Source organism: Brassica oleracea, chromosome C3 (assembly GCF_000695525.1).
Source record: "Brassica oleracea var. oleracea cultivar TO1000 chromosome C3, BOL, whole genome shotgun sequence".
In the NCBI taxonomy this organism is placed as follows: domain Eukaryota; kingdom Viridiplantae; phylum Streptophyta; class Magnoliopsida; order Brassicales; family Brassicaceae; genus Brassica; species Brassica oleracea.
The window spans coordinates 2,795,074-2,812,162 of NC_027750.1; the positions used below are offsets into that span (position 1 = coordinate 2,795,074).

General features: G+C 31.3%; 1 protein-coding gene and 1 pseudogene across 2 annotated transcripts; one reads left to right on the top strand and one right to left on the bottom strand.

Annotated features, from left to right (window-relative positions):
• Positions 1-8,220: 8,220 nt before the first annotated feature.
• Positions 8,221-11,017, top strand: LOC106329171 (annotated as a pseudogene).
• LOC106329172 (nuclear control of ATPase protein 2) lies at positions 11,009-14,434 on the bottom strand. Of its 2 annotated transcripts, none has more exons than XM_013767784.1 (14): positions 14,221-14,434; positions 14,025-14,142; positions 13,742-13,945; positions 13,529-13,666; positions 13,297-13,458; positions 12,995-13,189; positions 12,671-12,771; positions 12,390-12,479; positions 12,233-12,305; positions 12,125-12,153; positions 11,919-12,042; positions 11,688-11,798; positions 11,484-11,584; positions 11,009-11,323 (listed from the first exon to the last, which is right to left on the bottom strand). In XM_013767784.1, exons 1-14 carry the CDS (start codon positions 14,418-14,420, stop codon positions 11,203-11,205), a joined length of 1,767 nt encoding a protein of 588 aa, XP_013623238.1. In that variant the 5' UTR covers positions 14,421-14,434; the 3' UTR covers positions 11,009-11,202. The 2 variants fall into 2 exon arrangements, with proteins under 2 accessions (XP_013623238.1, XP_013623239.1); XM_013767785.1 differs by having other exon boundaries at positions 14,216-14,319.
• Between the last annotated feature and the right edge of the window lie 2,655 nt (positions 14,435-17,089).

Here is a 17,089-nt window from a genome sequence, read left to right on the forward strand (position 1 = left end):
ACTCAAACCTACAACATTTCTCTAAAAAACTGAAAACTTTCCAAAAATAGCAGTTTTTTAAAAAATTATTTAAAAATATAATCAATTGATGAAAAGTTCCGAAAGACTACCCAACTATCCACAAATATTCTTGTTATCTTAATTTCTATATCACAAACCCAAATCAATAATATTTCTCTAAAAAAATGTAAACTTTCCAAAAATAGCAGTTTTTGAAAAAATATATTTAAAAATACAACATATAGATGAATAATTCTAAAAGAATACTTAACTATCCGCAAATATTCTTGTTATCTTAATTTCTAAATCACAAACCCAAATCTACAATGTTTCTCTAAAAAATGTAATCTTTCCAAAAATAGCAGTTTTTAAGAAAATTATTTTAAATACAACATATTGATAAAAAAATCTGAAAGAATGCTCAACTATCCCCAAATATTCTTTTATCCTAATTCCTAAATCATAAACTCAAATATACAATATTTCCCTCAAAAAATGTAAACTTTCCAAAAATAGAATTTGTAAAAAAATTAATTAAAAATACAACATTTTGATGAATAATTCCGAAAGAGTACTTAACTATCCTCAAATATTCTTGTTATCATAATTTCTAAATTATAAACTCAAACCTACAATATTTCTCTATAAAACTGAAAACTTTCCAAAAATAACAGGTTTTAAGAAAATTATTTTAAAATACAATATATTGATGAAAAATTATGAAAGAATACTCAAATATCTAAAAAATTTTTTGCTATCGTAATTTCTAAATTATAAACTCAAACCTACAATATTTCTCTAAAAAACTGAAAACTTTCCAAAAATAACTGTTTTTAAGAAAATTATTTAAAAATACAACATATTGATGAATAATTCTGAAAGAATACTCAACTATCCACAAATATTCTTGTTATCCTAATTTTTAAATCATAAACTCAAATCTACATTATTTCTCTAAAAATATAAAAACTTTAAAAAAGTAGCAGTTTTTTAAAAAATTATTTGAAAATACAACATATTGATGAATAATTCCGAAAGAATACTCAACTATCCGCAAATATTCTTGTTATCTTAATTTCTAAATCGCAAACCCAAATCTACTATATTTCTCTAAAAAATGTAATCTTTCCAAAAATAGCACTTTTTAAGAAAATTATTTAAAAATACAAAATATTGATGAATTATTCTGAAAGAATACTCAACTATCCCCAAATATTTTTGTTATCCTAATTTCTAAATCATAAACTCAAATCTACAATATTTTTCTAAACAAATGAAAATTTTCCAAAAATAGCAGTTTGTAAGAAAATTATTTAAAGATACAACATCTTGATGAAAAACGTGAAATAATACTCATCTATCCACAAATATTCTTGTTATCCAAATTTCTAAATCACAAACCCAAAACTACAATATTTCTCTAAAATACTAAAAACTTTCCAAAAATAGCAATTTGTAAGAAAATTATTTAAAATTACAACTTATTGATCAATAAAATGAAAACTTTCCATAAATAGCAGTTTTAAAAGATATTATATAAAAATTCAACATAGTGATGAAAAAAATCTGAAAGAATACTCATCTATCCACAAATATTTTTGTTATTCTAATTTCTAAATCACAAAACCCAAATCTACAATATTTCTCAAATAAATGAAAACTTTCCAAAAATAGCAGGTTTTAAAAAAATTATTTTAAAATATAACCTATTGATGAATATTTTTGAAAGAATACTCAACAAATATTCTTGTTATCTTAATTTCTAAACCACAAACTCAAATCTACAATATTTATCTAAGAAAATGTAAACTTTCCAAAAATAGCAGTTTTAAAAAAATTATTTTAAAATACAACTTATTGATGAAAAACTCTGAAAGAATACTCAACTATCCACAAATATTCTTGTTATCGTAATTTCTAAATCGTAAACTCAAATCTACAATATTTCTCTATCAAATGAAAAGTTTCCAAAATAGCAGAATTTAAGAAAATTATTTAAAAATACAATTTATTGATGAAAAATTTTAAAACACTACTCATCAATCCACAAATATTCTTGTAATTCCAATGTCTAAATCAGAAACCTAAAACTACAATATTTGTCTATAAAATGAAAACTTTCCAAAAATAGATGTTTTAAAGAAAATTATTTAAAATACAACCTATTGATGAAAGTTTCTGAAATAATACTCAACTATCCACAAATATTCTTGTTATCTTAATTTCTAAACCACAAACTCAAATATACAATATTTCTCTTAAAAATGTAATCTTTCCAAAAAAAAAGCATGTTTTAAGAAAATTATTTTAAAATACAGCCTATTGATAAAATTTCTAAAAGAATACTCAACTATCCACAAATATTCTTGTTATCTTAATTTCTGAATCATAAACTCAAAACTACAATATTTCTCTATAAAATGAAAAGTTTCCAAAAATAACAGTTTTAAAGAAAATTAATTAAAAATACAACATATTGATGAAAAAAACTGAAAGAATACTCATCTCTCCATAGATATTCATATTATCATAATTTCTAAATCACAAAACCCCAATCTACAATATATCTCTTTGAAATGAAAACTATTCAAAAATAGCAGTTTTTAAGAAAATTATTTAAAAATACAACATATTGATGAAAATTTCTGGAAAAATACTCATCTATCCACAAATATTCTTGTTATCATAATTTCTAAATCATAAACTCAAATCTACAATATTTCTCTATCAAATGAAAAGTTTCAAAAATAGCAGAATTTAAGAAAAATATTTAAAAACATAACTTATTGATGAAAATTTCTTAAATACTACTCATCTATCCATTAATATTCTTGTAATCTCAATTTCTAAATCACAAAACAAAAACTACATTATTTGTCTATAAAATGAAAACTTACCAAAAATAGCCGTTTTAAAGAAAAATATTTAAAATACAACCTATTGATGAAAGTTTCTGAAATAATACTCAACTATCCACAAATATTCCTGTTATCTTAATTTCTGAACCACAAACTCAAATCTACAATATTTCTCTAAAAAATGTAATTTTTCAAAAATAGGAGTTTTTAAGAAAAAAATATTTAAAAATACAACATATTGATGAATAATTCTGAAAGACTACCCAACTATCCACAAATATTTTTGTTATCTTAATTTCTAAACCACAAACCCAAATCTACAATATTTCTCTAAAAAAATGTAAACTTTCCAAAAACAACAGTTTTTAAGAAAATTATTTAAAAATACAACATATTGATGAATAATTCCGAAAGAATACTCAACTATCCGCAAATATTCTTGTTATCTTAGTTTCTAAACCACAAACCCAAGTCTACAATATTTCTCTAAGAAATGAAAACTTTCTAATAATAGCAGTTTGTAAGAAAATTATTTAAAAATACAATATATTGATAAAAAATCTGAAAGAATACTCAACTATCCCCAAATATTCTTGTTATCCTCATTTCTAAATCATAAACTCAAATCTACAATATTTCTCTAAAAAAATGTAAACTTTCCAAAAATAGCAATTTTTAAGAAAATTATTTAAAATACAACCTATTGATAAAAAAAGTCTGAAGAAATACTGAACTGTCCACAATATTCTTGTTATCATAATTTCTAAATCATAAACTCAAATCTACGATATTTCTCCAAAAAATTGTAACCTTTCCAAAAATAGCAGTTTGTAAGAAAATTAATTAAAAATACAACATATTGATGAATTATTCTGAAGGAATACTCAATTATCCTCAAATATTTTTGTTATCATAATTTCTAAGTCATAAACTCAAACCTACAATATTTCTCTAAAAAACTGAAAACTTTCCAAAAATAGCAGTTTTTAAGACAAATTATTTAAAAATACAACATATTGATGAATAATTCCGAAAGAATATTCAACTATCCTCAAATATTCTTATTATCTTAATTTCTAAACCACAAACCCAAATTTACAATATTTCTCTAAAAAAATGAAAACTTTCCAATAATAGCAGTTTTTAAGAAAATTATTTTAAAATACAACATATTGATGAAAAATTCTGAAAGAATACTCAACTATCCAAAAATATTTTTGTTATCATAATTTCTAAATCATAAACTCAAATCTACAATATTTCTCTAAAAAACTGAACACTTTCCAAAAATAGCAGTTTTTAAGAAAATCATTTAAAAATACAATATATTGATGAATAATTATGAAATAATACTCAACTATCCACAAATATTCTTGTTATCCTAATTTTTAAATCATAAACTCAAATCTACAATACTTCTCTAAAAATATGAAAACTTTCCAAAATAGCAGTTTTTAAGAAAATTATTTAGTAATACAACATATTGATGAATAATTCCAAAACAATATTACAATATTTTTGTTATCTTAATTTCTAAACCAAACTCAAATCTACATTTTTTTCTCTAAAAAATCAAAACTTTACAATAATAGCAGTTTAGAATAAAATTATTTAAAAATACAACATATTGATGAAAAAATCTGAAAAATACTAAACTATCCCCATATATTCTTGTTATCCTAATTTCTAAATCATAAACTCAAATCTACAATATTTCTCTAAAAAACTGAAAATTTTCCAAAAATAGCAGTTTTTAAGAAAAAATTATTTAAAAATATAACATATTGATGAATAATTTTGAATGAATACTCAACTATCCACAAATATTCTTGTTATCCTAATTTTTAAATCATAAACTCAAATCTACAATATTTCTCTAAAAATATGAAAACTTTCCAAAAATATGAAAATTTTCTAAAAATAGCATTTTTTAAGAAAATTATTATAAAATACAAAATATTGATGAATAATTCCGAAAGAATACTCAACTATTCGCAAATATTCTTGTTATCTTAATTTCTAAACCACATACCTAAATCTACAATTTTTCTCTAAGAAATGAAAACTTTCCAATAATAACAGTTTGTAAGAAAATTATTTAAAAATATAATATATTGATGAAAAATCTGAAAGAATACTCAAACTATCCCCAAATATTCTTGTTATTCTCATTTATAAATCATAAACTCAAATCTACAATATTTCTCTAAAAAAATGTAAACTTTCCAAAATAGCAATTTTTAAGAAAATTATTTAAAAATACAACCTATTGATAAAAAAAACTCCGAAGAAATAATCAACTATCCACAAATATTCTTGTTATCTTAATTTGTAAATCACAACCTCAAATCTACAATATTTCTCTAAAAATCTAAAAACTTTCCAAAAATAGCAGTTTTTAAGAAATTTTTTTAATAGTACAACATATTGATGAATAATTCTGAAAGACTACTCAACTATCCACAAATATTCTTGTTATCTTTATTTCCAAACCACGAACTCATATCTACAATATTTCTCTAAAGAACTAAAAACTTTCCAAAAATAGCAGTTTCTTTAAAAAATATTTAAAAATAGAACATATTGATGAATAATTCTGAAAGATTACCCAACTATCCACAAATATTCTTGTTATCTTAATTTCTAAACCACAAACCCAAATCTACAATATTTTTCTAAAAAAATGAAAGTTTTCCAAAAATATCAGTTTGTAAGAAAATTATTTAAATATACAACATATTGATGAAAAATCTGAAATAATACTCATCTATCAAAAAATATTCTTGTTATCCTAATTTATGAATCACAAACCCAAAAATACAATATTTCTCTATAAAATGAAAACTTAAAAAATAGCAGTTCTTAAAGAAAATATATATAAAATTCAACATAGTGATGAAAAATCTAAAAGAATACTCATATATCCACAAATATTCTCTTTATCCTAATTTCTTAATCACAAAACCCAAATCTACAATATTTTTCTAATAAATGAAAACTTTCCAAAAATAGCAGGTTTTTAGAAAATTATTTAAAAATATAACCTATTGAAGAAAATTTCTGAAAGAATACTCAACTAATATTCTTGTTATCTTAATTTCTAAACCACAAACTCAAATTTACAATATTTCTCTAAGAAAATGTAAACTTTCCAAAAATAACAGTTTTAAGAAAATTATTTAAAAATACAACTTATTGATGAAAAACTCTGAAAGAATACTCAACTATCCACAAATATTCTTGTTATCCTAATTTCTAAATCCTAAACTCAAATCTACAATATTTCTCAATCAAATGAAAAGTTTTCAAAATAATAGATTTTAATAAAATTATTTAAAAATACAACTTATTGATGAAAAATTCTGAAATACTATTTATCTATCCACAAATATTCTTGTAATCCCAATTTCTAAATCACAAACCTAAAAATACAATTTTTGTCTATAAAATGAAAACTTTCTAAAAATAGTCGTTTTAAAGAAAATTATTTAAAATACAACCTATTGATGAAAATTTCAACGGCTGTGATTAAATCTATCTCTGAGAAGGTAGATGCCGTTGGATGGTGAGATATCAACGTTGCAGATGGGTGTTGGGTGAGATGTATACATAAATGTGGGGACTAGTTGTGTTATAAGTTGAATTGTGATTGTTGGTTTACTTCTCCCATATCAAAATTAATTTTGTAGTATGGCTTCTAGCCTGTGTTTGATTTTATTATCAGCTGTGTTTAATTTTATTGTCAGTGTTGTGTTGTCACACATCTCAGTTCCATAGATCTTAATTTTTATACGTCATTGTCTCCACGCATACGTTAAAATAGACGTTTTATAGGCTCCATATACATGTGGTCATACGACGAAAAAGGATGATGACATCTCAAGTCAAATATTATCAGATTCATTTCCTGTTTGGGACATATTTTGGTGTTGAATACTTGTTTTTTTCTTTTATCAGATTCATTGACTGGTTCTGATATGTTCAATTCTCATGATATAGTCTTTTTTTTTTGGTCAACTACTCTCATGATATAGTCATTGACTCATTTTGTTACCCAAAAAAATAGACATTGACTCATTTATCATTTTACCCACAAATTTATACATGAAATTAGTTATCCAATCTTCTATATTAAAATAGAAGTTACAACCTTGATTCATGTGTAATTTTTTTTTAAATGAACCTAATTGACATATTCATAGAAAGTCATGTTACATTTAATCTCTAATTTTATCATTTAAATTTTGGGCCTACCAGAAATTTTTATTGGGCTATCAATAATTAAATTTAAACAATAGATTATCCATTGTATTTATAGATATCATAAATTAAATAGATATAATTTAATGTTGTAATACTATACCTCCATATGTTAATTATTTAAATATTTGTCGATGTTAACTTTTAAAATTATACCGATTTTTTTTAAATAACAAAAATCATATTATCTAACGATGATTAATCTTTACTACCTTAAACCAATGAAAACAAATTTTAAACTATATAGTTTATTTTAAATATTAAACAAAAACTAAATGTTTAATTATTTACTCGATAATATAAATCTATGAAGCGAAAATTTTAATATTTTAAAAACTTTCTAAATTTGTGAAATGTTACAATATTTTTGAATATGACAATAAAAAAATATTTTACTAATATTTATATATATGGTTACGATTTTAATAATGAAATAATAATCCGAAAATATATATATAGAAGAAGATACAAATACATGTGAAAGTTTGAAACAATCTATTCAATGAAAAAAATATATCGTAAACTTATTATATTTTAAAAATTGATAGACACATATATATTATAATATATAGTAATTTAGAATTGAAAACAAAATGTTTATATAAAAATAAATGAAAACAAAAATCGGCGCGGCTGCGCGGATCGAGATCTAGTTTATTTTAAATCTTCAATTTTGCGGTAAGTATGAAAATAATCAGTAAACATAAATAACGTCAAATTTCAGATGATATATTTACAAAATTAGTTGAATTACAATAAATATTTGTAAACACAAGAGTCAAAAACATTAAATTTCAATATATTGTAATAAATAAGTAAAAGATCCAATAATTAAGGTTAAAGTTGATCGAAAAAAACACTTTTTTTTTTAACGCTGGAAAAAAAAACACCTTAAACCAATGATTAAATTAAAACTCCTTCTAAAAAAAAATAACAATAATAACAGCCCATATAGAAACGAAGTTAAATCTCAAATAAACTGCACTTTCTCTCCCATTTATATCTTCAAATGATTTGTTTCTAGTTTTCTCCCAACATATAAAATATCTGAATCACATTTCATTTAAAAAAGTTATTAAACAAGAAACCTGTGAATCCATGCATGGCTATGATGGGACTTGCCCAACACAAGAAGAACGTACGTTTTCTCATTCTTCTCCTCTTCTGCATGTCCATCATCATTCTCCTGCTTCTCGTCTCCGAGACCACACACTCTCTCACCAAACCAGGAACTAGTTTCCGACAGAACCCTCCTTTCACTTTCCTCATCAAAGTCCTCACCTTTAACCGCCTCCACTCTCTCTCCCGCTGTCTCAAATCTCTCTCCGCCGCCAAATACGGCGTCGCAGGCCACACAGGACGCGTTCACCTACACGTCTATATAGATCATTTCTCACTCGACCTGAATGATACAACGGTGGAAGATAGCTTGAGGAGCACGAAAGAGATCCTGGACTTTGTGGTTAAGTTCGAGTGGAGATATGGGGAGAAACTGGTTCATTACCGGACCGGTAACGCTGGCTTGCAGGGACAGTGGCTGGAGGCGTGGTGGCCGAGCTCAGATCATGAGTTTGCGTTTGTAGTTGAAGATGATCTTGAGGTTTCTCCGCTTTACTACTGGTTTCTTGAGCGCGTGATTCGTGACTACTACTATGATGCTTCTAATGTCAACCCTTCTATCTATGGAGCTTCGCTTCAGAGACCATGGCTCGTTCCAGGTACCATTTTCTTGTCTGTGATTAACAGGGTCAGGGTCCGTCCTGAGATTTTGAGGAATATAGACAATTTAATAATGGTTTATATAATTTTTCTTTATAAATTTGGGGGTTCATATAAATGTAATTTTTTCCAAATTTTGGGGACTATAGACCAATACTTCATCGGCCTAGGGCCGGCCCTGGTAGGGATTTGATGTGCTGGTTACTGGTTAGTGTTTGTCAGTTCTTAGAAATGTCTGAAACAGTCACTTATTGCTCTAGTGATTCAGTAGCTCAGGTTGTAGAGACATGAAGTAGGGATTCATGTGCTTATATGGTTAGTATTTGTCCGTTCCTAGAAATGTCTGAACTAGTCACTTACTGATGTAATAGTGATTCACAGCAGCTCAGGTTGTAGAGACAAGAAGTAGGGACTCATGTGCTCATGGTTACTGTTTGTCAGTTCCTAGAAATGTCTCTAAAATATTCACTTGTTAATGTAGTGATTCAGCAGCTCAGGTTATAATGGTAGGTTCTGAGTGAGTATCTAAACAATAAAAATAATAGAAAATGAAAAAAAAAATCAGAAAAGAGATGATGAGAAAAGTTCTTAAATGAGATGCTTTTTGAACCTTATAAGATACTCTTATTGACAATGTCACCTTGTCCTTCATTTGGCTATTTAAAAGAAAAAATATTTTAATACAATAAATAAGTTGTGTTAGAAATTAGAATAGTGATATTAATCTGCTGAGACCCCTTTGAGAAACTTTGGCGTTATGCTCTTAATCTTACAGAGACATGAATTACGCTTTCATGTGCTTATATGTTTAGTGTCTGTCAGCTACTATAACTGTCTCAAACAGTCACTCATTGATGTAGTGATCAAATGCAGGTGAAAATGGAAATAAACTACAAGTAGATCCCAAAACAAATATTTTCTTGTACCAATTGGTGGGAACTTGGGGACAGCTTAGCTTCTCTTTCCAAAACCATGGAAAGAGTTCAGACTATGGTACGACGAGCACAAATCAAAGGACCAGAAGCCTTACCTTAGTGGCATGGTATGTCTTCCTCATGGGTTTCACTAGCTATAAAATTCCAAGTTTTATGCCATTTTTATCTGTTTATGCTTGCTCAGGTGACAGATGAATGGTACCGGGCGTTAGAAGAACGAATATGGACACCATGGTTCATAAAGTTTGTCCACTCTCGTGGCTACTTCAACATCTACACCAACTTCCCAAACGAAAGTGCCTTAAGCGTCTCTCACAGGGATGCTGGTGTTAACAATAGAGAAACCGTTGGACCGGACTCTCAGCTACTGAACCAAAGCTTCATCGGCTCTGATTTTCTGAAACTCCAACCTTTGACCAACCTCAAGTGGTATGATTACTGTTTCAGTGAAGTAGTTCCTGGTATAATTGTGAGGAGCTTGAATGAACTTGAGGCCATTCTTCCTTCTTCTGTGCAGAGAGATAAAACTATAGTTCTTGTCAGTCTATTTGATGCAGAGAAGATGTTTATCAGGAACTTACTCTGTCATTTCGAGAACCTTGCCATATTTTTATAGGCTCTGGATCAGAGTTGTTCTATGATCTTGCAAGAAGGGGACATCCTGTGATTGATGCGGATATGTTTATAAAAAGCAAAGCTTCGTACACAGACTCGGTCAAGGAGGCTTATGTTGTTGAGAAATGCTTACAGCTTGGATACAGCACATGGGTGTTTTCGAGTAATGTGCTTTTGGTGGATAAAGGTCTCCTCCTTGACAGAATCAGATCAGAAGAATATGACTTCTATATAGGTGAAAGCTCTGGAGTTTTGATTGTTCAGTCTTCATTGGCCACTCAAAAGCTATGGAGCAATGAGCTTATGCCTAGCATTGTATCCTCTGCAACGAAGAATCCATCCCCGCAACATGGTCTAGATTTTATTCATCTAGTGAAAGAGCTACTGGAGCAAAAGGGGAAAAAGGTAAAGACTGTAGAGACGATGAGTATTGCAGAGAATATCAATGTCAGGAGCGTAAACCAGTGGTTGGAAGATGGTTTAGATGGCAAACCGGTGGTGTATTGGTCACATGAGGTTGATTCCAATACCATTCAGACAAAGCTTGTGGAGTTGGACTTGTGGCTCGTTGATGATGATCTCTCATGCAAGGCTGTGATCAGAGAATATAAACAGGTTTGGATATGTTGAATTACAACAAAGGAGAAAACCAGTTGGTGAACTCATAACAATCTTCTAACTGTAACTTTGTTTTACCATATCTCAAGTAAAAAAAAAGAAGGCATTTTCCGCAAAGGCAGCCAAGCAAGAGTTGCTGGAGGAATAATTGAATAAAATTGGTTTTCACAAAAGGGAGATCAACAACCCGTGATAAGTTATTGTCGCTTCAGAGAGGGAAGCAAGCAGTCGTAAACCGTTACTAGACGCTGTGTCACGGTTAGCTTGTACAATGTTTGCTGTTGTGGCCTTCCTAATTCGATCAGATCTTGTTTCACTCTGTTTATACAAACACATCAGTCAGCTCTGGCACACATAACCAAACACACAATAATCTAAAAGGAGGACATAACGACCGTGAATTAGCGTTTTGTATCATGAACACTTTTGGTTATTTTTTTTTAGCTAAACGTTTAATGGGATCAGAGTGAAAACTTACAAATCCCACTCCCCGATAGTCTTTGCAGGAATCTCAACAACCCGGTACAAACGCTCAAGGCTGTATATCAGCAAACCAAATACGGTTTCTGCATCCTTATCCTGCAACAGCATTAACAAACGTCCAGAAAATTTTCACATGGTTTCTTCAAAGAACCCATTCGTAGAATGATAATGATCAAAAATAAAATAGTGGACATCTTACACGTCCTTGTTCAACGTAGCTCTGATACTGCATAATTCTCTTCTCGATTTCAACGACAAGTAGCCTCCTGTGAATACGCGCAATTCTTCCGCGTCCTTGAGCTTTGCTATCCTATTCATACCAGTGAAATCAAACGGAATAAAGATAACAATGAGTCTCATAAATATAAAGTTGAACAACATATATGTATCATTATCAACTGGTTTGGCTTGATTTATCAATTTTTATCACCTGTTTAAGCCATGTCCGAAGCAATGCGAGCATACCAAGGCTAAGAAAGAATGCTGGTAACGCAGCTAGAATGGCAAAGTTTATCTCATTCGCTCGAAGTATCTGTTCCAGTTCAAGCATGGCTCTGCAGGAGAAGAATATTCAGTTATATACAAAATGATTAGGCGATCTGTATTACACAGTTAACTTAGAGCTACTGGTATTACGTTTCTATATCCAGTTTAAGCTTCTGGACCTGAAAAACAAAACAATGTTGATGTGATTAGAAGCTAACAAACAGTAATCTACAGCTTTATGCCAAATTTTGAAATTACCTGGATAAGCATACCCCGGGCAAGCTCTCCGCTAAGGAGGTTGTGAATAGGGTGCACAAGTTCCTTTTCATACCTGAAATTAGATGGAAAAATTCATTGTAAATGCAGTTTAATGTGCCTTTAGCTGCCTAAAAAGGATTAATGTTCAGACTTGTACCGGTGCATAACAACTTCAAGCATCTCCTGATCGGTTGCATTGTCTGATACCTTTTCAGCCGTGGCCTGCTCGCAGAAATTCCTCAGCATTCTACATAGCAAGTAGAAAATTAGGAGTGCAGCCAAAGACATTTTGGGTTCTGGTTACTTGACTCCCTATATTAGTGAATTCCATATAAATGTACCAATTGCTATAATGAAAAAGGAGCTATGCAGGAACATATAAAATAGCAAGCAAATAGAACCAGGGTAAAAAGTATCAAGAAGGAAATGAATATCAACCTATGCAGTGAGTCTTGCGTCAGCTGCACTTCTTCAGCTTCCATGACACCCTTGTGTCTTTTCCGGAAAGTATCAAAAAGCTCATCCCTAATGGCAAGCAGCTGCAAGATCAGGAGAGACTAATTCAGAAATTTCAAAGCTAACAAAATGCCAAGAAACAGACTAATAACTCGATCATCTTAACTTGCCACGCATCCATTTTGGATAAGAACCAAAAGGAGAGTTGCATTAGCCATCACATTTTACTTTATTTCTATTCCTTTAACAGAGTTTTACTCAACAAGCCATTTGGACCAAAATTTGAGAAAGGCTAAAAAAACAAACCGGTTGCTCAACGTGATCACTGAAGAAGCTCACGGTTGCTTCTTTTGCATCATGAATCCAATTCTCGATGTCAGAACTTCCCATCAAACTACTGTGACGTAGTAGCCATATAGAAAAGACAGAAAGTCCAACAGCACCACATGTATACCGGACCCAGTACAGGGTCATCCACCTTGGCTTTCGATGTTTGCCTACCTTTTTTTTAAAAAAAAGAAGGAAAATCTTAAAGAGTTGTTTTCAAATAAAGATATTCGTCATTACATGGCTGTGGCAACTATAAAATAAACTACATCCACACCTACCATAACTGATAAGTATGAGTTAAGTTTCTCCAAATTCTTATGAACCAGATTGATCGCATCCGTAAGTTCACAATCAGTCCACTGGGATCCCTCTTCGTTAACCTCCGGCAGTCGATCAAACACAAGAGGCATTGAGTAACTTCCATCAATAGAAGAATCAGACTGTAAATGTGATACAAGTCAGTAAAATCAAAGTAAAAATCAAGCAAGTAGAGAAACCAGGGTGTTTTACCTCACGCGCAGCATGTAAATGGCTGAAAGAGCCCTCCAAATTCAAAAACAATCGATCAACAACAACCAACAACGACGGCAGTGACTTCTTCGGATTCTTCAAAAGATCTTCACCACGCTTATCCAACTCAACATAAAGCTAAAGAAAACCCATTGAAAGTAGTGAGTCACAAGCACATAACTTCACAATGAAAATTTTTGATTGATGATAAACCTGAGCAAGAAAGGAAGCTAGTGAAGATCTCAACTCCATCAAAACCCTCGTCCTATTAAACATGTGAGACGAAGACGACTGACAAAGATGCTGCATAGCAGAATCCTCACTAAGACCTTTGCGGACGAGCTTCACACTCTCATCAACAAAAGCTACAGGTCCTCTCTCAAAAACCATGAAGTAAGCTTTCCGAGCATTAGAGCCCTGTAGTACTCAAAACGATCCCAAAAAACGTCGTTTTACAAACATAATCAAGTGAAAGACATGTATTGATTGATTTCACCTCAGCTCTAGATTGCCAAAACTCCAAACTCTTCTGGATATCATGCAAGTTCGAGAGAACGTCGGCCATTATCTCCTCCAACGCAACGTAAACACTAGACGTATCCGCCGAGATGTTGCTGAAGATAATCAAACAAAAGTCAAAAAAACAGTATCAGATTGCAACGATCAATCAGAGAAGATGAGATGAACCTTACGTAGAGGAGCATGGGAAGTCAGACGGCAGAGGAAGAGGAAAAGAGACATGTCGTTTCTTGGCGAAGGTTTGGCGATAGAGACTGGAGAATTTTCCGGGGAAAATGGAATTGGAAGTTGGAATCAAGGAGGCGACGCGATTCCAAAGGTCTCCTCCGATCGTCGACGGGGAGGACCCGTTCGCCGGAGGTTGAGAATCCATCAAAGTGGCAAACGTTGGAGATTTGACTTGGGAGGATGTTGAAAGATTGAATGACTTATTGGGCCGTTATTGGGCTAGGGTGACTTAAAATACTGGGCCAATATGTATGCCCTTTCGTTTCTTAGTATGATCGATTTTCACAAGTCTACAACTTCAAAAGCAGAGTCAAGAAGATGAGACATGGGTCTGCTGGTGTATTTGGACAACAGAACACTAAACCCAAGTGATGTCATCTGTAATGCAATGCGGTTAGCAAGGGAATGGCAGGAAGCACATACACACATAACAAAAGGCCAACACAGAAGGAACAACCTAGACGTTAACAATGGGACTGGGGCTATCTCTCTGATTACGAATGCAGCTTGGAGATCTCAAGATAGGATTGCAGGGTGCGGCTGGATCAGCAACGACCAGCGGACTGGAGAAACGAGAGAAGGCACCTCAACGGAACTCTTCCTCGCCTCACCCCTGATGGCCGAAGCACTAGCGGTACGGGAAGCACTTCTGCAAGCTAGGGCCCTTCATCTATCCAATATCTGTCTCAAATCAGATAATCAGGTGCTTATCAAAGCACTCATCTCGAAACAACATCCGGTGGAGCTCTACGGAATCAACTTGGATATCGAGAATATATCATCATCTTTCTTGTCTATTTCTTTTGTTTATGTCCCTCGAGAATCAAACTATGCTGCAGACGCTCTAGCGAAATCTGCCTTGTATCCGCAAACTCTATGCTTCGCATTTAATCTTATGAATGGAATGTTTTGGTTGTTCAAAAAAAAAGTAGATGAGACATGTTTAAACCATTTTTGTAACGAAAAAAATCAATTTATATGGTACTACATGTAATGTTAGTGAATAGATTTGACGTAACCAATGTCCAAAATCACATTCATCTAAAAAAAATGCTAATATGCTAATCCCGTGGAGTAAAATTTTAAATTATTCCCATTATTATGGTTATTCAGATTCTGAATCTGAGTTTCTTTGTTGTTAGGAGAATCCATCTCGTCACCAGGGCCGTGCCTAGGCTAATCAAGTATTTGCTTGAGGGCTAACAAGTTTTAAATTAATTTTGGGGCTAATTTTCAAAATAATTATGTAGCGGAGATGGTGTAAGCAGCTGTTAGCTAGTCTTCTTCAAATGCCCTGGTTCGAATGCCTAGTCTAATGTTTTGTTTATAGTTAGTACTTTTTAATAAACGAAAATAAAGAAAAACTAACTTTACTTATTAAAAAAGGAAAAAATTAAAAAGGAAATTGGTTAATGATCAGCATTAACTATATAGATTCCTAAAAAGAAAAATAAAACCAGTTACCAAAACCTAATCAATTGTTTTCCGATACTGACAAAAAAAATCGATTGTGTTTTAATTATTTTCTTAACTCTCAATTAACAAAGCCACAAAGTCTTTTGTTTCTCCAACATCATCTACGATTACACTGGGAGAGTTTTGTTAATCTATTACTTTCAATCTGTTAGTTTCATTCAGTCTCTTTATTTACTTATGGGGCCAATTTTTTTTTTCTTGCTTCTAGTTTGGCAAATGTCAGGCACGGCCTAGGATACTTAGACGATTTTTTTCGCATTCTTGAACTCATAGCGACCTCATGAAGGCGCTATGGCTGGCCGCTGTAGAAGGCGCTTGAAGTCCTGAACGCATAGCGACCTCATGATGCCGCTACGGCAGACCGCTATAGAAGGCGCTTCAACTCTAGCGGTCTCTCTAACCCGCTACACACTCCCGCTACGGTACTTAGGCGCCTCAGCTCTATCTTCTGTAGCGACCATCTTTTGCCGCTACGCCTGGCCGCTAGGAGCCTTCAACGACTCATCTTCATTCTTTTGGCATCAAAACACTCATTCGGGCACAAAGTTCATCATGAAACTCCCTCCAACACCTGATAAGGACTAATGCATGGAAATGCAACCTAAACATATGTAAATGCTATTCCTGTGTAAATGCTATTCCAAAAGACCAATGTGCACAAGAAAGGATAATTAAAACAATGTAAATATGGTAGATATCAACTCCCCCAAACTTGTTATTTACTTGTCCTCAAGTAAACATTCAAGATCAATTAAAGAGGAGAGAATTGAAAATGGAAACACATAACCAAAAGAGACACTTTCTAGCCTTCAACCTAAAATCCTAAAAGAAACATAGCAAATAGCATGAGCAACTCTCTAGTGCACTCTAGTTTCTCAAGGCCTATTAAGACTCTTTTATCTCTACACAAGGCTCATTTTCATCCAACCAACAAGTTCCTTAGTCAACTCTCACATTCATTCACACACACACACACACAAGGTGAATTCTTGCAAATGGATAGTTGATCTCAATCATTTGGTTTGGTGAGAAAGAGTGGTCTAGTGTGAAGAAAAATGGGTTTCAATTGCATCATTTATAGTGGCTCACACTCAAGAATATGAGCAAGATCATTATGCAAAATTTATCTAAGAAAAGGAGCAATTCATGCATACAATGCTTGTTCTCATCATTCTACCCTTTTCTTAAGTAGCTTTAAGTTCTACAATTCCTTTCTTTCTTTCCTTTGATTTAACTAACTAGGGACCTGTTCTTTTGAATTTAAAATTTTAGACTTAGCTCTCTTCTTTTCTTTTCCCCCACTCAACTATTGTTTCTTTTTCCTTTTTTTTTTTTTAT

Bases quoted from the DNA above. Each gene is read 5' to 3' on its own strand.
- LOC106329172 (XM_013767784.1), bottom strand. From the start codon at position 14,420: ATGGATTCTCAACCTCCGGCGAACGGGTCCTCCCCGTCGACGATCGGA. The intron at 13,946-14,024 runs GTGAAATCAATC...TGAGTACTACAG, and splicing joins TTTGGCAATCTAGAGCTGAG to GGCTCTAATGCTCGGAAAGC. The intron at 12,043-12,124 runs GTAATACCAGTA...CTTCTCCTGCAG, and splicing joins CTTAAACTGGATATAGAAAC to AGCCATGCTTGAACTGGAAC.